The sequence below is a fragment of the Phasianus colchicus genome, chromosome 24 (assembly GCF_987193195.1).
Source record: "Phasianus colchicus chromosome 24, bPhaCol1.hap1.1, whole genome shotgun sequence".
Taxonomy (NCBI): Eukaryota; Metazoa; Chordata; class Aves; order Galliformes; family Phasianidae; genus Phasianus; species Phasianus colchicus.
In genome coordinates, this window is record NC_143459.1 from 6,296,987 (window position 1) to 6,316,554 (window position 19,568).

At 63.0% G+C, this 19,568-nt stretch overlaps 1 protein-coding gene across 5 annotated transcripts in view; it reads left to right on the top strand.

Annotated features, from left to right (window-relative positions):
* Positions 1-3,443: 3,443 nt before the first annotated feature.
* Positions 3,444-19,568, top strand: part of MACF1 (microtubule actin crosslinking factor 1) — a 114,346-nt gene continuing 98,221 nt past the window's right edge. For 2 of the 5 annotated variants that reach the window (XM_090123807.1, XM_090123802.1), the window contains exons 1-2: positions 3,445-3,565; positions 4,489-4,725. In XM_090123807.1, coding sequence (XP_089979933.1) covers positions 4,506-4,725 — 220 coding nt within the window. In that variant the 5' untranslated portion in view covers positions 3,445-3,565; positions 4,489-4,505. Of the gene's footprint in view, positions 3,566-4,488; positions 4,726-19,568 lie in introns of all 5 variants that reach the window. The other 3 variants (XM_090123806.1, XM_090123809.1, XM_090123808.1) reach the window with 2 other exon arrangements.

Here is a 19,568-nt window from a genome sequence, read left to right on the forward strand (position 1 = left end):
GTTCTGCTCTGTCTTGTCTTCTTTTCTGAACCAAGATAACTTCTGAACCCCCCTGAAAAGCTGCCCTGATGCTGGGGATGACCGAGAGCTGCCAGTGCTGTGCCCCTGTCTTGTGGGGCTGTGGTGGGTTCCTTCATGCTCACACCTGCAGGCAGGGCAGCCAATCCTGAAATGGAAGAGCAGCCTAAAGGAGTAAAATCTCATCCGAATGTGTCCCGGAAAACTTCTTTAAAAAATGCCCATGCCCTGTGTGGTTTTACAGATGGGATACGTGGTTGGTGTTTGTTGGGCTGCCTGGGCCGCTTTCCAGTTGGTGGTATTGGCCTGAGAGGTGAAAGTCTGGTTAAAACAGCTCTCTGACAAGGATTTGGGCAGCAGCATCCAGACTCAGTTTGTCTCCCACCCCTTCGATCTGTGTTTCTCTCCACGCAGAGGCTTTGCTCTGTAATGCTGTGTGTCAGCTCGATCTATTGAGCGTGCAGCCCTGGGGCTTTGGCAGCTGGGACTGCCCGCACCAATGTGCTTTTCCTTTTAAAAGGAAGATTTCTCCCCAGTCCCTCCAAATTCAGCACAGTTTTGTAACAGCATTAAAGCAGTGGAGTACCTGGAAGTTGAGAGGGAAAATGTCTGTGCTTTAATCCAAGGTTTTAATACCAGTGATTGTGGGTTTAATGCTTAATCTTTGATCCAGGTAGAGCATCTGAGGTTCCCGATCCTCACAAATCCCCACGCTGAGTTGACAGATGACAGCAGCGTGGTTCCAGCTGCAGCAGGCAGGGCTGGGCTCTGCTGAGGGGCACCGGTGCCCACGGTGCCATCCCAGGGGAGTTTGCCCCTTGTACGATCCGTGCCAGCCCACAGAGGCTGCTCCCTTCCCCCAGCCCCAGCTGGGCCCCTTGTTGAAGCCCAGGTGAGTGGATGTGTGGGGGACGGGGCTGCTGGGAGCTCAAGGCTGAGCCCTCTGTGTTGGAAGGCTGCTCCTGTTTGGTGCACACTGCTGTGCCTGAGTTTTTTTCTCTTCTAGGTTATGCCAAAAAGTGTATTTATCATCAATTTCAGTATTTTCCTCCTATTTCCTGCCCATGGCCGTATTGCTGAGCCCAGGATGAACCCAGCTGTGATTCTGGAGAGGGGACTCCTGGCATTGTCTGCATGAGCTCTGAATCAGTCTGGTGGTGCCCACAAGCTGCCAGAAATGGGGCGTCTGCATCACTTTCTGTAACAGCCCCAAAGCCCTCAGAGATCTTTGGCTCTTTCAGATATGAAAACTGTTTGGTGGTGATTAATTCCAATAGAGGAAATCTTACCTAATATTGCTGTTCCACTGGATGAAAGAGTTCCAGGTATAAAAGGTGAGGGGAAGCTTTGGGTGCAAAAAAGGGAAAACATCAGAAAGATGAAAGGTGTGAGGAAATGGGCAGAAACGGGAATAGTTTTGCGCCTGGTTGTCACTGCTTTGTGAAGTGCAGGGGTGGCCCTGAACTGGGAGAGCTGCATTTCCAGCGAGAGAGAAAAGTGCAGAGCAGAACCCTGGCGAGTTGCTGCTGTCGAGAGTGACTCATGTAATTGAGCTGTCCAGATGTCAGAGGAAATGCTGAAATATATCCAAACACTTCTGCCTCCCAAGCGGCTCTTTAGACCGATCCAAAATCTAATTGTTCTGCAATAGATGTGAATGCGGCCGAGGCGAGCGGTGCAGCAGTGGGGATGGGAAGCAGCTGAGATACTCATTGTAGTTAAAAGCTGAATGGGAAACTTGGGCTGATAAGGAAGGTTATCAAGGAGCTGATGACAAACATTGATTTCGTGGAGAGACAAATGCATCTCCGGAGAGGAGCGGGGATGGAAGCAGAGGGGCTGGGATGGGGTTGAAGTCACAACTCCAGGAGCCTCTCTTGCCTTCCCAGCTGCACTGTGTGCTGCTCCCACGCTGCACTCATGGAGTTCTGCTCTGCTGAGGTCCTCCCTCCTTCTTTCCTACAGCCTGATGTCTGTGAGGTCTGGGGAGGAAGGAGAGACCCCGTATCCCCCTGAGTGCTGTGCACCTCCAGCTCTGTGCGGGAGAGAGAAACAAACGGCTCTTGGGAGATGAATAATTGATACAAAGTCAGGGAAAAGGCAGTTGGAGCTGCGGGCTTTGGCAGAGGCTCTGATGAAGGAGAGGGGGGCTGACCCCGGGCAGAGCTGCCGAGAGCTCATCTGCACCGTGTGGCTGAGGCCCAACGGCATCACCCGCAGCAATGGCGCGTCCATCTACGAACCCGTTCCACATTGCAGGAATGGGGTGGGGTGGCTCAGGAGGATGCGTGCAGTCAGTGCTGCAGCCCCCGCCCCCCCCAGCCTGGAGTAACGACTCCCCAATCCCATGCAGCAAAACAACGCGTGGCCTTAACCCAGATTCACAGAACAAATAATCCAGATCAGCAACAGCGCGCTGCGAGGGAACCTCGGAAATGCATTTTGGGTGTGAAATGTGTGCAGGTTGGAACAGGCAGTGTTTCCTGGCCACTTTTCTTAATTTATTTGGGATTTAATATGGTGCAAATGTGCCCAATTGCTCTGAGGCCTCCACACGGGATGGGGCAGAACCCCGGCGGGTGGCACGGAGCAGAGGTGACAAAGGGACGCATCCCGCAGGGATCCACGGCGCTCAGCCCTGCGCGTGATTTCCTCCCCTCCTGCTGCTGCCGTTGGGCTCAGTGTCCCCCGCTGCGCTGGGGCCGCACTTTGGGCATCCGCCCCCCGTGGGTTTCAGCCGAGCGTTCCCCTGCGCCGCCTCTGAGCTGCAGGGAAACACGCGGCTCTCACGGCTGCTTCCGGAGCATCCCTTCCTTGCGGGGTGCTCGGCGTCGCCTGCTCCTCACCCGAGGTGCTCGGGAGATAACCGTGGGATGGATTCAGATGTGATATGAGAACCCACTGGGGACAAACGTCGCGAGCGGATGGCTGCGCCCAGACCCCGGGGCACGGGGGCGAAGCGGCCCGGCTGCCTGCAGCACCCTGGGGGCAGCTGTGCCGGCCCGGGGCCGTGGCATAGAGCTCCCGTCCCCTGGACCCCGCTCGTGGTCCCGCTGTGCTCCCGGCACCGCTGCGGTTGATCGATGAGCGCTGTAATTAGCCGGTGGGGGGAGGTAGGGGTGGGGGGAAGGCGGGGCGGGATGGGGGCGGGGGGGCTGTTGGGTGCCCTGCGGAGGTCCTGGGAACGGGGGGTGCGTGTAGGGGAGGGGGGCACTGGGATTTGGGGTACACTGGGGGGTGGGGGCACCCTGGGGCAGCCGCCGTGCTGGGGCGGCCCTGAAGAATGCCCGGTGTGGGGCGGCCCGATGTAGAGGTGCCCGGCGGGGCTGGCGCAGGGGCGGGCACCGGGACCCCCCCGCCGCTCCGTTGCCGCCCCGGTGGGCAGGGCCGGGCCGGGCCGGGGGAGGCGCCGAGCGGCGGAGCGGGGAGAGCGCGGCGAGGCCGTACCGGGAGCGCACGGCGGCGCCGGGAACGGCCGCACCGGGAGCGGAGCGGGAGCGTCACGCTCTGCCCGCGCAGATCCGGGCCGCGCCGCACCGAGCGGGGGGTGAGCGGAGCCGGGGAAGCGGGGATGCGGCGGGAGAGGCTGCGGGGTGGGGATGGAGCGGAGTCGGGCGGCAGCGGAGAGCGGGGATGGAGCGCGGAAAGGCGGCGTTGAGGACGCGCTGCCCCCGCACCTGCGGCCCCCCGCAGATCGCTCCCGGCCCCGCACCGCCCAGCGCTGGAGCTGCCCGCACGCCGGGATGCATTTTCCGCAGCTTTTCGGTGGGGGTGAATGAGTCATGGAAGCCATTCTCCCTTTCTTTCCATCTTTTTTTTTTTTTTGGGGGGGGGGGGGGTTCTCTTTGTTCGCGTTTTGCTGAGGAAACGATGGGGATAAGGAAAGGCTCTGCGCGATGGAGGGCTGTGGCACAGTGGCTGTTGGAGCCCCACACATTTCGGATGCATTTCGGAGACAGAGGATACAATAGGAATTATTATAAATACGCCTCATGCAAGGTGCTCATTTGCCCAGCGTGTGTGTGCCACACAGCTCTCCCCCTGCTCGCTGCAGGGAGCCCTACCATTTTCTCCTGACACAATTAATGGGATTTTTAAGGCTGCTCCCACTCGGAGGGAAAAAAAACAGGTACAAAGGGCAGCGCGGGTCTGATGTCTTCTGCTTGTGCCGAGCACAAAGAAATGGAGCCCAGAGGCTGCGCTGTGCTTTGTGGCACCGAGCCGGTGCCGGGGATGCCACTGTGGGTTTTGGGCGGAGGGGTGGCTGCGCTGCCGGCCCCATTCCCGGGGCAGCGGCTTCCCGGCGATGGGGAAACTGAGGCAGCGCTCAGGAGCGGCGGGAGGGCGTGCAGACATCGGCACGAGGGAGACGTGGCCGTGGTGGGACGGTCCTTCTTCTGTCCCCCGGCGCCCGCGGTGGGAGGGAGCGGCCGTTGTCCCGTTGTCACGCGGTGTTCGCTCCTCCCGCAGCTGCTGCCCTGCTGGCCATGTCGTCCTCCGACGAGGAGACCCTCAGCGAGCGGTCGTGCCGGAGCGAGCGATCGTGCCGGAGTGAGCGGTCGTACCGCAGCGAGCGCTCGGGCAGCCTCTCCCCGTGCCCCCCCGGGGACACCCTGCCATGGAATCTGCCCCTGCACGAGCAGAAGAAGCGGAAGAGCCAGGACTCGGTGCTGGACCCGGCCGAGAGGGCTGTCGTCAGAGTTGCAGGTAACGCAGCGCCCGGGGTGCGGTCTCCCAGTGGTGGTGGAGATGACTGCGGCCTTGTGCCCCATAGCGGCTGGCCCTGTGCCCCACAGAGCCACAGCACGGGATGCCCACGTCTGGGGCTCCGTGGCGCTGGGGAGAATGTGGCCAGGGTGACCCTCCCTGCCATGGGGCCGTCAGCTGCCATCGGCTGCTGGTTGGCATGGCTTGGGGTGGATGGAAAGGTGTTGGGTGTGTTTGTGCCCAGAGGTTGGGAATGGTGCTCACAAGTAAGCTGCGGTGGGGGAGGGGGATGTGGCCATTGGTGGCAGTGAGATTTGGCTCCGTGGTGGCTTTGGGCACAGCTGCGGTTCAGGTCCTGCTCTCAGCTGATGATGGGTCACCTCCGGGGCTCATTGGTGATGTTGGGAGGCCTCATTAAGGTCTGAGTGGCTCCTTGCTGGAGCGTTGCCCCTGGCCAGACTCGGGCAGGAATTCGCCCTGGGAGGTTTGGGGTTTCCTCCCGGGTTTGGCTGTGTGCCGGGGCTTCTGGGGACAGCCGGTGCCACACCAAAGGGCCACGCTGAGCCCTGACTGTGCTGGTGGCACAGGGACACCGAGTTCCCCCGAGGGCTCTCAGGGTGCAGCCCGTGCTGCAGGGCGGAGGAGGAGGATGCTGACAGCCATGCTGGGATGTTGGCACCTCCAGACCCCTCCAAGGAGCCCCGGGAAACCTCAGACCCTGACTTTGGTCTGCCCATGGGAAAGCACAGGACGGACTGAGCCCTCAGCGCCCACCAGCCCCCGCCTCGCCCAGCACCCCATTACCCATCCCCAGTACCGGCACACGGGGCTGTGTGCGCTCTCACGTGCTCTGGGCAGGAAGAACCAGTTGATTCAAATGAAGGCTCTGCAAGCGCCGTCTGGGACCGGGGGGAGGCAAATGCGCAGGGTGCGGCCCGGCCCTGCCCCACCGCCAGCGCCGCGGGCAGCGAACAGCCGCCCCGTCCTGCCCCGCTCCCGTCCCACCCGCACAGCCCCGCTGCGAGCACCGGGATGGGGATGCCGAACACCCATCGTCGCGCTGGGTCGATCCAACACATGATTAAAGGCGAATGGATGTCACAAAATCCGATCTCATGCAGAGTTCCCATTAAAAATAACTCGCGTGGTGCAAATAGACAGCGCCGAGCCGGGAAGAAAGAGTTGGAGACAGTTTGGTGTCAGCGGTTTGCAAAGGAGCTGAAATGTTGATTCGGAGCTTTGCATTACACAACGCTCACCCCACACCCGGGGGGGGATCGGTCCCTTTGGGCCCGGATTGGGGGCAGCGGCTGCTGCAGCGCTGGGCTCTGTGAGCGGTGCAGGGACACTGCGGGCACAGCGCCGGGGTCGTGCACAGCTCTCAGCCCCCTCAGGTCCCCCCACGCTCTCTGTGCCCTGGGGGATGTGGTGGCACCGCCGGCACAGCACTGTCAATGTGGGGCCGGGTGGTCAGGGTCCCCTCTATGGCCACCGGAGCGAGGAAATGGGGACGTGGCGGAGTCCCTGGCAGGGCAGAGCGGCTGGCTATGGGGCCGGGGGCTGCCGGTCCGCGTGTCCTCCTGGGAGTGACGGCTGCGGTGGGGGGGCTGCTCTTCAAGGACCCCAAACACGTTTACCCCTCATCCTGCAGGGCAGCGTGGTCAGGGTTTGGGTTTGTTGTGTGGGTCTGGAGCGGTGCTGGGCGATGCTGTGATATGCCGTGATATCGGGCAGCGCCGGCTGCAGTGTTTACCGCTCCGTCCCCACTCAGGACGCGTTTGCGGGGAATGCTTTGTCCCTCGGGAGCACAGCGGCAGCGCTCAGCGCGTTGTGTGCGGGGGGAGCGGCGCTGCGGGGGCGGCCGTTGGGGATCCCGGGGAGGGGCCGCGATCCCCGCTGCGCGCTGAGCTCCGTGCGCGGGGCACGGGGAGGGGGGAGACGAGCGGTTGGGAGCGGGCGGTGCCGCAGGGCCGTGCCCGCAGTGCCGTGCCCGGTGCGGGGTCGTCCCCGGGGGGGTGCGGTGCCGCCGGGCGATGGGTGCGGGGTGGCGGCGGTGCCAGGGCGGCGCGGAAGGGGCTTTGTGCGTCGCCACGGTTACCGCTCGCTCAGCGCCGGTTGCCATGGGAACGGCGCGGCCGGGGCCAAAAAGCCGCGTCCTGCGGCGGCCCCAAACGCCGGGAATCGCCCGACGGGATCGGGGGGGCGGAGCCGGGGCGGGGGGGACGAGCGCGGCATCCCCGGTGCGCTGGGGGCAGCGGGGAACGCCGGGACGCCGTGCTGGGGGTGCACGGCGGGACGAGGGGGTGCGCTGCGAGCGGGGCTCCGGGCGGGCGGGGGGCGGTGGGACGCGCCGGGCCGAGCGCCGCCCCCGGGAGGTGCCGACCCAGCGCTACCGCCAGAGGGCGCGGCGCTCCCGGTGCCGCCGTCGGTGGGGCGGGGCCAGAGGCGGGCGGGGCCAATCGGTGGGCGTCGCCTGCGGGAGGCGTGGCTTCGAGGAGGGTAGGCGTGGCTTCGAGGAGGGTGGGCGTGGCCGTGGGCGGCGCGGGGCGGCGGCGCGGGGCGGAAGCGGGGCCGCGCAGATCGGCGCTGACCGCCGCGCCGGGCGCTGCTCGGAGGCCGCCGGCACAAAGGCCGCCATGGCCGGGTACGTGCCGGGGCTGCTCCCGGCCGACCGCAGTCAGGAGAAGGAGTTCGTGCAGGCCTACGAGGACGTGCTGGAGCGCTATAAAGGTACGGCGCTCCGCGGGCGGCCCGCCGGGCCCGGCGCCGCTCCGGGCTGTCCTCGGCTCCCGGTTGCGGGGCCGCGGCGCTCCGGTTCTGCGTCGGGGCGAGCGAACGGCTCCGCGCCCCGGGTGGGCTTCGCACGGCCCCGCGCGGCGGTGCGGTGTCCCGGGTTGCGGTCCCGGTGTGCCGCGTGTCGCGCGGGCGGTGCGCGGTGAGCGCGCGGTTCTGCCGGGGGCGGCGATCCCCGGGGGCCGCGCGTTACCCGCCCCGTTACCGTTTCTCTGTGCCCGGGCCGGGAGGGCGATGTGACCCCGCGGTGCCCGACGTGCGCTCCGACGGGCGGTTCTGTTCGGTGCCGGCGCTGCGTGACGCGGCCGTTCTCTGCCCCTCCGCTCGCATCGCTTTTCTCAGTGCCGAAAGAAGACGAAATCGCGGCGTGCCGCTGCCCTCATCCGCGGCGTGCCGGGCCGGCTGGAAATACCCGGCTGGGGGTGGCCGCGCTGCTGGGCTGGCGGTGAGTTTGGTCACGGGTTGCATTCAGCGTAGGGGAAATGAGTGTTTCTCGGGGACTGAAGCTTTCCTGCGCCTTCTTTCCCTTCCCAGCTCCCTTCCTTTCCCAGGACGTCCCGCCGTTGCTGTGAGTGCTGTACAGGAGTGATCCGTGAGGTTGTTGGGCTGCTGGATGCTGCCTCATCCCCGCTGCGGGGCTGTCCTTGTCCTGCTGGGACTCAGGTTTTCTCCCGGCTCGTCCCTCCTCCCACCTCATCCTTCAGGAATGGGCCTCGGGCCGGCAGCACAGGGGCAGGTGGGCGCTTGGTGCTGCCTGGGCCGGGAGCTGTGATGTGAGCTCTCAGAAACGTGGGGAGCAGCTTTCTGCACGGAGCTGCTTAGTGAAAAATAGCCTTTACGATTAACATGAGCAGTGGGGCCTCTGCCTGTAGCCACACCGATGGGTCCCGCTGCGGTGCGTGGCTGTTCCCTGGCTGCGGATCTGCTCTGTAGCTGCAGAGCAGGGGTTAAGCAGATGGCACATCCCCGTGATTGCTTTCTTTATCAGCCTCCCGGTGTAGGCAGCTGAAATGCTGAGCGTGACTGGGCTGGCAGGTAGGTGTTCTGCAGCTCTGCTGCCGGACTGCGCCGCTCAGAGCCGTGGGCGCCGCGTGGGGCTGAGCCGTCCGGCTGCACCCCGATCCTGGGTGGGAGTGGGAACGGGGAGTGTGTGCTGCGGGGCTGTGAAGTTCACTGATTGCAGCCCTCAGTGTGTGCACACAGACTGAGTTGGTGGCCTTCAGCCTCCCCTGGGGGCACGGGGACCTCCGTGGACCTGGAAGCCAGTGGCTGAGCATCCCAGCTGCACCCCAGTGGTGCCGCACCCAGCGGCTCGGTGCGGTCCCAGCCCCGTTGCCTCATTGCTGGGCGGTGATGCCGTGCACATGCTGGGACGTGCAGCCACGTGCTCCCAACATGGCACTGGGAGCAGTGGTGGAGCCTTTGGGGACGTCTCTGTCCCCTGGGATGTGCTGCTGCAATGGACATGGAGGGCTCTGAGCAGGGAGGAAGGGGTCTGCCTGTGAGTACCCAGCACGGGGCTGGCCCTGCTCCCATCACACATCCCGGCCCCGTGCTTTGCCCTGCAGGAAATCGCTGCCAGAGTGTGGCCCCACACCACAGGTGCACACAGTGCTGCATTTCTGTGCTTAGAGTGCTTGAACATTAACTAATCAATCCTGGTGAAATCCTTCCTTCAAGATAATTCATGTTTTGGGGGGTCACGGGTAGAACTTCAGAGCTGTAGTTTCAGCACATCCGTTTCCCAGTCACTTCCTACTCCCTCTCCTCACCCTCCCTGCTTTCTCTCCCTTCTCTGTGGTGCATTGGAGTTGGGGCAGCAGGAGATGGTTGTCACCCCATCTTCCTGACCTGTTGTTAGGGAAGGGATAATGTTGGGCTGTGCGGTGGACAGGGGAAGAGCCGTGGCATAGATCTGCTGGGGCTCCTTGGAGCCTTCCTTGTATGGCTGGAGCTCCTTTTTCCCACTGATTTTCTGCACTGAGGAAGGCAGCTGGATGGTGTGTCCGGGTCTCACCTGTGCCCTGCTGGGCCGGTGGGCAGCCTTGAAGGCATGGGGATGGCAGCTGCGGCCGTTGAGCTGCTGTTACCATTCCATCCTGCAAGATAAACATCATTCCTCAGCAATGATGAGTGTGAGCTGCATGAGGGCTGTGCAGCCTGCAGGGCTGGGCAGCGCTGTGGAAGGAAATGCTTCTTCCTCATCCTCTCGGGAGCTGCCCCCTGCACAGGGCTCAGCACAGTTTAAATGGCACGGATGCCCCTGGCCAGCGGCTCTGCTTTTGGGAGGCAGAGCGAAGTGCCGGCATCTCTGGTACAGGGGGAGCTGGGGGTCAGGAAGGTGATGCAGCGCTGCTGGCACGGCCGGACTGTGGGCCGCGGCTGTGTGTTGTGCAGCTCTGCTTTGCTCGTGGCTGTGGTGGGACAGCAGGAGCCGCAGCCGCTGTGTCCCCATGGCGGGACGCGCCCTGCCTCGCCTGCCTGGCGTTCTGCTGCCTTCGCGGTGCCGTCATCGTCTCTGCGGGACGCGGTGAGGCCTCTGGAGCTGCTCCACCTGCATGGGGCCGTGGCTGCGGGCGCTGTGCTGAGCGGTGGGTGCTCCTCTGTGCCACCTTCCAGGAAAATGCCGACGTGCTTCAGAGAGCAAAGCGCCGGGCGCTGTGGGCGCAGCGCTGCGGTCACCGCTGGCACAGACACGGTGCAGGTGGTACCTGGAGCCGGAGAGCTTTGATCTCATTTCAGTGGGTTGGGGCGGCCGAGAGCCGCTGGCGGAGCCTCCTTGTTCCTTCCTTAGCTGGCACGGCGCTGCGTGGGGCTGTGCCTCGGCCCTCTCCTTCCCTCCCAGGGGACGCCGAGCTGCTGCCCAGCTGCTGGGTGCCCGCCAGCCCCGTCCCGCGCTCTCCTTTGTGTCGCTGAGTTCAGTTCAGCGGGAGGAGACGCTCCGACCTCCCGGAGGGGAGCATAGAAAAGGGATTTTTTTTTTTTCTTGCTGATTCCTGGAAGCGTTCTGACGGCATTGTTTGAATACCAAGGGTGATGAATCCCTTCATAGGCACCTAAAAAACCCTGGACTGCTGGGGACTGTGATTCACAGTTTCTCCTGTTCCTGCAGGAGCTCCCGTGGGCTCTGCTCAGATCTGGGTGCCCCGGGTGCGGTCTGTGACCTCCGGCACCGAATCAGCTCTGGTTGTGTGGGGTTGAGCCGACGCTGTCAGCTTGAATCCATCGCATCTCCAGGAAGGAGCTGTGTGCACCGACTGCCGCTCAGTGGGGAGCAGAGGCAGAGCCGGGTGGCACCGCAGGGCTGCGGCTCACCTCGCCGAGCTGAGCTCCGTGCCGGGGCTGAGTCCTGGCTGTGTTTTCCATGGAGGATTGGAGGATGAGGCAAGCGGTGCCGCAGGGCGAGGAGGGGCGGTGGGTGCGATGCCAGCGCGGTGACGACACGCCCGGCACGGGGAGCGGTGCGGCCGTAATGACAGGGCTGATGGCAGCCATCACCTGCACTGCACGTCCCTGTCCACGCAGCCGTACCGACCTGCCTGTGGGCTCCACGTGGGGCACAGCGCAGCTCGTCCCACTGGGCTGCCGACCCCGGGGCGCTCCGGGCACAGAGGAGCTGAGTTGGGTGCTGGTTGGTGAGAGGCCGGGAGCTGCCCTGGCTCTGTGAGCCGCTCAGGGTGCTGCTCTCTGCTGTCCCCGTGGACTCTGCTGTCCCCACGGGCACCCAGTCCTTTGCCCAGCACTGCGCTGTGTGTCCTTGTCCCGTGTCCCCAGCAGCCAGCCTTGCAGCATCCCCGCTCACAGCATCCCTGCTGGGTGCTGCCTCCAGCTCCTCCCTCTCCTTCCTTCCTTCCTCGCTGAAAGCCCAGAACTGATGTCTCAGCTCTGCCCTCGCTTGTCTGGGGGACTGGGCATGCAGCCAGGGCTCAGGGACACGCAGGCGGCTCTGGGTCGGGGGAACCCCGCTGAGCTGTGCTTGCTCCCAGAGGCACAGAGGATGTTTGTGTTACTGAGCTGGGGAAGCGTCGTTCCAAGCTGGGTTGTGGGGTTTTGTGTGTGCGGACGGATCCCATGCAGTGTGGGGGATCTGCAGCATGGGCTTCCTGTGGGCAAGGGGCTGCGTGCTGCGGGCATTTGGTGTCTGGCTGTGGGTGGGGTGAGGTGAGACCTCAGGTGTGCTATGGGATGTTCCCAGCATCCGTGGCAGAGGATGGGCTGGGACCCCTCTGCTGTCAGGGAGGTGCCAAAAGGGAATCGGCCCCCGTGACACTGTGTGGTGTGGGACAGGGAGCTCACATGTGCTGTATCCCTGCAGACACAGTGCTGCAGCTCCAGGAATTCCATCTGCTCCATAATTTCTGCTGTTTATCAGTGATCTGGATCAGTAGAATCTGGGCTGCTGGCTGGGGCTCTGTGATGATTTGAGCCTTCGGGTTGTTTCCCCCTGAATGAAGCCTGGCTGCCTCTTTCCCATTCCTCATTTCCCGTTTGCTGCTCTGCAGTGAGCACTACGTGCTCACCCATGGTAATGTCCCTGGGCACACCCCCTTTTCCCCATGCTGTTTTTCCTCTCTTGCAGCTCAGGTCTGGAGGATGGCAGCTGATGGAGCACTTCCAAGCAGTGTTGGCACAGCTCTGCAGCCTCCCTATGCTTATCCCCTGCTCCGCTTTCCTGGGGCAAGGACCCCGGACCTGTTTGTCTGTGGGGGCAGGAGGGCAAACTCCCAGCACTCTGCATCCCACCCCTGTGCCATGCTCCAGGTCAGCCAAAGGGGCAACTTCTGTTATTGGTTTGTTTTTGTTTGTCTTTCACTGAAACTGGCAAAAGGTCTCAGCAGAAAATTGCAGCTCCAGGAGTGCTTCTGCCCTCCCTGCAGGAGGCCAGACGTGCGGCTGCTGTGCAGGGCTGACCTTGGGCAGCTTTGCTACGAGAGTCCTCTGGAGGAGCTGCTCCCATTTGTGCAGGCCGAGCCGTGATGCCAGCACCCCGCAGGCACCGCCGTGGGAACACGTGGCCATCCTGCACCGCTCTCCTTGCGGGCAGCTCCATGCACTGCACGTGCAGACATCTCACCCACGGCTGCTCGGGATGCCTGTGATTCCGGCTGCGAGGCAGTTGTTGTGCTGGGGAGGTTGGGATTCCTCGGGCCGGGGCTGTGAGCTCCCTCCATGCCCTGTCCCCATGGCCGCACGGCTCCGGGCCAGCTGCAGTGCTCTGCAGGCCGGGCATTCCTGGCGTTCCCGAGGGGAGAGGAGCCGGGATGCTGGGGAGCGGTCTGGCGTCAGACCCACGCTGCCTGAACCCCATGGGGCGGGAGGAGGGGAGCTCTGTTCCTCCCCAAAACACCCCGTGGGGCCAGGGTTCAGGTGGTGGGTTTGACTGCATCCATGGCACTTCCTGCCTTTACTGCCCAGAGGGACAAAGCGACAAAGTGAAGGTGACAGCTCTGCAGGCGGCGGTGGGAACTGGAGCATCGACTGCGGCGACTGCTGAGTCGCGTCCCGTGCCCATGCTTTGGGGTTTGCTGGAGCTGTGTTGGGTGATCATGGTGCCATCCCACCTCTCGCCTTTCTCGGGAAGGGAGAGAAGTGAATACAGTTGGATGCTCAGCAGCTGCTCTGCACCCAATCCCTGGGCTTTGTTCCCCCTGTAGCGCGAGGCCACCGCTGAGCAGAGCGGTGATGGAGGGACAGTGGCTCAGTGCTTGGTGTCCCCACGCTGGCAGCACAGCCCTGCTGGTGGTTGTGCCTCTGCTTTCTGTCCCCATGTTCCCACTTCCCTTCTTGCAGCCCCATTGTCAGCAAGAAGCAGCTTTTTGGGATTCTTTGTTTTTTTTTTTTCCTTCTATTTTTTTTCCAGAGGAAAATTCCATTGTGCTATTTATAGTGGTGACAGCCCGGCTTCTTGCAGCAACTTCATTCTGCTCCTCATGCAGCCCAATGGCAGCCGGGGGTCCCGGGGTGCGCGCGGTGCAGCGCTGCGCTGCTGCTGGATTTGCTCCCGGCCGTCTGCGCGCTGTTCCACGCGGCCGCCCATCAGCGCTCAGCTCTGCTTCCCCTCAGCAGAAGTAATGAATGGGCTCCATCCCCACGCCTGCGGGTCGGTTCATCCTTCCAGGCTGCAGCTCCCCGAACCCGGTGTCACCGCGCCCTGGTTGTGCAGGGCTGTGCTGTAACCCAAACCCTCCGTCTGCCCAGCCGCGCTTCCCGCTGGAGTTTCGGGAGCAATTCTGGCTGTCAGTTTGGTGGATCAGCAGCTGTTGGGATCAGAAGCTGCTTTTGGGGTTCTGGTAGGGAAGTGCTACACCCGACGTGCGCCTGCCTGCGGCGGTCCCAGCTGGGCCAACCGGTTCTGGGTGTGTGTGGGCAGTGTGGATCCGCACAGGGCTGCTCGCTGTAGGGCCGTGCCGGGGTTCTGTGTGGGGCCGCGGGCGGTGTGAGCACCCAGGGGTGCTGCATCCATAGGATCTCTGGAGGGCTGTGCAGTGGGTCTTGCTCAACTCCTTGGGCAGGTGGCACAGGGCTGCTCCCGGTGCAGCCCCTTGCTGTGGGTTGGGCGCTGTGTGTGGGCAGCTTCCCCTGCATCACACCAGGATGGCTCCTGCTGCCAACAGATCCTACAAAACAAGCGTTCTCCTTCTGGGTTCTGCAGTGGCCTCGTGGGTGGCACGCAGCTCCAGGTGGTGCATGCAGAGTTGGGGCATGAGGTGTGTTGTGGGGTCTTGCAGCACCCCGAGTGTCACGATGCACTGAATGCACGTCCCTTTCCCGTTGACTTGCCTGCCGTCCTCAGGGCCTTTTGGGGTTTTGCCCCACCTCCCTGTTCCCAGCCTGAAATACCTACAGGACACCCGATCCCACGACCCCCCGGCCGGGGCAGGTGGTGGGGGCCGGGCATGCGGCTCATTTGCAAGAAGGGAGGGGTGGCTTCATCCAGGGCAGGTCTCGGTGCAGTCCTCAGACCAGGAAGCGCAGGGCTGGGCTGCGGTGGCCAAAGGGCAGCGGTGGTGGGGTGAGCCCTGCGCTGCGGGACGCCGCCAGCCCCATGCGTCCTGCTGAGCCGCGGGGCCCCCAGCAGCACGATGGACTCAAATGAATACAGGAGGTTCCTGGGCGGCATCAGCACCCTGAGAGGTACGACCGTCCAGGGGTGGGGGGCGGCGTGTGGGGCTGAGCTGGGGTCCCCCTTGTGACCCAGGGGAGCTGCCCACGGGTGGGATCTGGAGGGAAACCTTGTCCCCCCTGGACGTGGAGGGATGGTTGGCTCTGCTGGGGGAGTGCCTGGGAGAGGCTGTGCTTCCGTGGCTCCGTTCCACTTCCCTGTTTTGTCTTTTCTTTGGGTATTTGGGGGCGTATCTGGGCACAAAGCAAGTGGCTCCGGGTAACCCAGCCCTGCGAGGAGCAGAGGAAACGCAAGCTGGCTTGCAAATAACAATAAGCAAAGTGTCTGTGCTGTGGGGCGGTGGCACTCAGTGGCTCTGCTCTCACTGCAGCTCTTCCACCCTGAGCACCGCGCTCTGTGCTGGTGACGCAGCCCTTCCCTGCTGCCTTTCTGCCCTGTGATCGGCTCCTCTTTACGGGCTGTAAGGATGCAGCTTTTTCCAGCTCTAAGGATGGGGACGTGCCTTGCTTTTTTTATTTTTTTTTTCCCCTTTTTTTCATTTTCCATTCCCACGTTTTGCTCCCAGCCCCTCACACACCCGCATGCAGGTATTGGGATCCGCTGCCAAGCGAATGGCGCCGTGCTGGGGAAAGGAGAAAGCAGCCGGGATGCCGTCACCTGTCACTGAATGGCCCCGCATTGACTCGCCCCTTCTGCCGCCCTCCCCGGTACAGCTGGGCTGCACCAGCTGATCCTGCTGCACGAGGAGGTGAATCAATCCCATGTTTAATTTAGCAGGGAGCCAAGGGAGTTGTTCCCCGGCCGGCTGCCCGTCTCCCCACCCAGCGGGGCTGCTGCAAGGGGTTAATCCGTGCCTGACAGCTGCCATGAGTTATCGTGTCCGGGGGTAATATAATTCACTTTCTTATGCTGCTGCGGTGTCTATCAGAAATGGTCCCTGCGCCGCTGCAGCTGGCACTGGGGATCAGCGTGCGAGGAGTGTGACATCGCCGTGCGTGTGCCGGTTGGTGCCCAGTGCTGGGAGAGGCCGGGAGTGGGGAGGGACCCCTTTGTGTGCAGGGCTGGGGAGCTGCCGGCGTCCTCGGGCTCCTCCGCACCATCCGAGCGTGGAAGCGGTGCTGCCTTTGTTGCAGCCGTCTGCTGCTGTTAGCGCCGGGCTCTGCTGCTGGGAGATGGCCGCGTTGTGCTGTTGTGGTGATGCTTTGGTGTTTGCCAGAGCTCAGTGTGCGCTCCCAGCCCCGGCCAGGCTCCCCTCGAGCAGAGCAGCGGGGCTGCACAAAGCTGCTGGGAAGCGAGGGTTTATTGCCAGCTTGGTTTCTTTTCCCATCTCCCCCCATCTCTATTCATCTCCCCAGGGAGGTGGAGGCAGCAGCGGATATTGGAGCTGGGGCCGTTTCATATGTAAATGGCTGTGTGCAAGTACAGTCCCCTGACCCCCGGCGCGGTGCCAGCAGCAGTGCCAAGTCTCAGCGGGCTCCCACCCCCTCCCCCCCCATCCCCTATGGCCGCCTGCGTGGTGCTGCCAGCTCCCAGCCTTGTGCTGGGGACAAAGGATGCTGTCCCGCAGAGTGCTGGGGACCTGACCCCCCCCCACCCCAGCCCTTGGGGTGCTGCCCTCAGCTCTGCTTCTCCTGGGTTTAGGGTGCTGGTTGGGAGGCAGTGGGGTTCTCCTCAGCTGCTGTGGGGCTGTGGGTCGTTTTGGGAGCGGAGGAGATAATGTAGGTCGCCCAGCCCTCCCTGGAAGCTTCCTGTCTCGGGTTTCCTGGGGCAGCAGACTGTCATGGCCCCAAGGTGACGAGAGCCCTGGGCTCGGCTCAGGAAGCCCATTTGATTACAAATTTATTGCCGGGTTAATTTTATCCATGGTGGTGTGACGACAGCCGGTTTCACTTTCTCAGAAGTTTGCTGTTTACTTGGAAGCCAGATAAAATCCAGCATCTTTTTGGCCTTCTCTGTGCACTCAGGCTAATCTCCCCGCTGCATCTGACCTTGTCATTGCCACGTGCTTTCCCCCGAGGGAGCCAGCTCAGATTTTCCCTGTGGCAAAGCATCCTCGCGTGGACCTCTGCTTGTCCCTGCAGCTTCCCAGGCGTGTGCATGGCCTCTGTCTGCAGGGCTGCTGCTTCCAGAACCGCTCTCAGCGGCCTGCGAGAGAGCAGAAGTGCTCCTTCATCCTTCAGTCTCTGCTGCTGGAGCTCCTGCTGGTGCCCAACCCCACGCACAGCGAGCACTGGGAACAGGGGCTGTGCAGTCCCACAGCATAGCTGAACTGCCAGAGGTTATTGCTGGCTGCCCTTGCACAGTGAGGGCCGTGTGATGTCACCTGCTGCTATGGCTGCAGTTCTGATGCACTCCATGCTTCCCAGCTGTGCTCAAACCCCAAAGTTGAAGGGCGGGTGGGCACTGGGGTGTGGAAAGGAGCCTCCAGCAGCAGCTGGAAGGGTTGCGTCCATCCTTCCCTGTGTGTGCCAGCACCGGGCGGCGGTGCTGCTGACCTGGGAAGTGGTGCTCAGGCCAACCCGGTGGGATTCTGCTGTGGAAGAGGAGTGTTTCTTGGGTGCAGCTTCTTGGGTGCAGCGTGGCGGCCCAGGGGAGGGGTGGGAAATGGAGTGAGCCCTGCCTGCAGCTTGCCCCCCCATCGCCGTTTGCTTTTGTCCCATCATGTGATGTCTTCCCCAGGCTCAAGGTGGCCGGCTCTGATAAGGGATCCGGGCCATCTGCGCTCAGGGTGGGGGCCGGGGGGGCTGGGGCTGCTCCGGGGTGCTGAGGGCATCCTGGGAGCAAACAGCATTCCCACCAGCACCTCGCTGTGCTGCAGGTGGCTGCGTGCTGCGGACGGGTCCCGCTGGGCCCTGTTAGGAGCATCATATGGGCTTGGGCTGGGCCCACGGGACCTGGCAGCTGTCTGTGGTGCTGTGCTGGTGCTTTAACAGAGCTGCTCAAGGAACGTTAGCAATGGCATTATTTCATGTGTTTTTTAACGGGGATTAAATTTCTCCGTGGGAGAGCAGGTCTGCAGGGAACAGAGGTATCAGGCCCCTGCTTCCCTGTTCCTCTAATCCCGAATTCCTCTCTGGTCCAGTGAGGATCTGGCACAGCAGCTGCAGTGTGGCCATTTCTGCGTGCAGCCCAGCCGGGTGCCCTGCACTGCACGGAGCGGATGTGCCCCGAGCACGTCCCCATCCTGCCCGCCTGCACTGCGCGTTGTTTGCCTTCCTCTGGCTCCAGCAACATCCTGCAGCATCCACGGGACAGCAGAGCTCTGCTATGGGTGTGCTCAGTGCGCTGGCAGCTCAGGCTGTCCTGCTGCCCAGCCAAGCTGTGCTGGGTGCTGGCATCGCCGTGTGCCCACCCACCCCCTCGGTGCTAATCAGGTTTCACGCTGCTTAGTTGGGAGATCTAATGAGATCAGGGCTGGAGGTTGTCTGCCTGCCCTCTATTTATAGGGGAAAGCGAGAGAATCTGTCGCTGGGCTCTCTTTGACCTCAATTTTCAGATGGAACTCGGCACATCCCATATGCAGAGTTTCAGGCCCTGTGCCCGGGACAGCGTGGTGGTTTGGGGTGATGCGGTGGTCTGGCCCTCCTGCCTGCAGTTCTCCACTTCTCCGTGCCATGATGCATGGCTGTCGCTGGCAGGGCTGTGGGGCCAGAGGGCCGTGCGTGGGCCATGCCCTGTGTAAACACCCTGCTGGCCTGCACGCCCAGGACAAAGCGTGGATAGATCCCACTCACCCAACGTTTTCCTATTTCCCCTGCTGCCAAGAGGCCTTCGGCTCCAGTTAGAATAACAAGGCTGTTTGCAGAGACACCAGGCCTTTTGTTAGCCGGCAGAAAAAGGGTTTTGATTCAGGCAGCCTCTCCCCCCGCCGGCTTTCCTGCTTCCTAAGCTGCTGTGGGAAGTGCAGAGCTTGGCCTTGAGCGGCCCCGAGCTCTGCTGGCGCTGTCTGCGTCGTGTCGGCATTTGTCCGTCCTACTGGGGCTGTCTGTCCATCCATCCCGGGCGCAGCTCCAGCCCCGCCATGGGGGGCTCAGCCCTGCAGCACAGCGGTGCAGGATGCCGTGCGGTGCCGGTTTGGAGCTGCGCCATGGGGTTGTTTTCGCGCCGAGGTGACAGCGGGGCGTGCTGGGAATTCAGGAGCTGCTGTTTACCCGACGGCGGCTCGGCTCCGCGGAGGTGTGCTGTCCCCATGGCCGCAGGGCTAAGGGAGGGACCCGGAGATGGCATCGGCTTCCTCGTCCTCCCCCATGCTGGGAACGCTGCCACCTCGCCGTGTCGGCACAGGCCTCTGGGAAGGCAGGCAAACGCGTGCGTGCCGTGGGCGTGCGGCCGGGCCGGCTGTGCATGGCTCCTGGAGGCCGGCCGTGCATGGCTCCTGGAGGCTGCCTCTCCCCTCTGCACGTCCTGTCCCCATCCTCTCACCTCACCCAGCACCAAACCCATCTCCTGGATGGGGCTGCGCTTGGAGTCCCCGCAGGATTCGGAGTGCTGTGCAATGAGAGCTCGCGGCACGGCCGGCTGCCAGCGCCCGATGACACACCAGGGGAGGCCACTCAGAAGTGGGAAGCGATGAAATAATGCCTGAAGCTCTGTGTCAGCAGAAAGCCAACGGCCCCAGCAATCAGCCGGGAGTGCTGGCGGGAGGCGGGTGGATGGAGGTGGTCAGTGCGAAGGAAGGAGTGATGGCACTGACTGTCCCGGCATCCCCTGTGCCACAGCGCTTGGCTTTGTGCTGTGCTGAGTTGGATTAGTTCTGGAGGAGATGCCACCCTACCCGCGTGCGTGGAGTGCTGCACTGTGTGCATCCAGCTCACACCGCCTGTGTTGTCCCTGCTGGGCTCTGTCACACCTGTCTCTGGAGGGGGTTTCCCACATTGTTTTGGGGTCCCCTGGAGGGGAGTGTGCTGTGCTCAGGGCTGTGGAGACG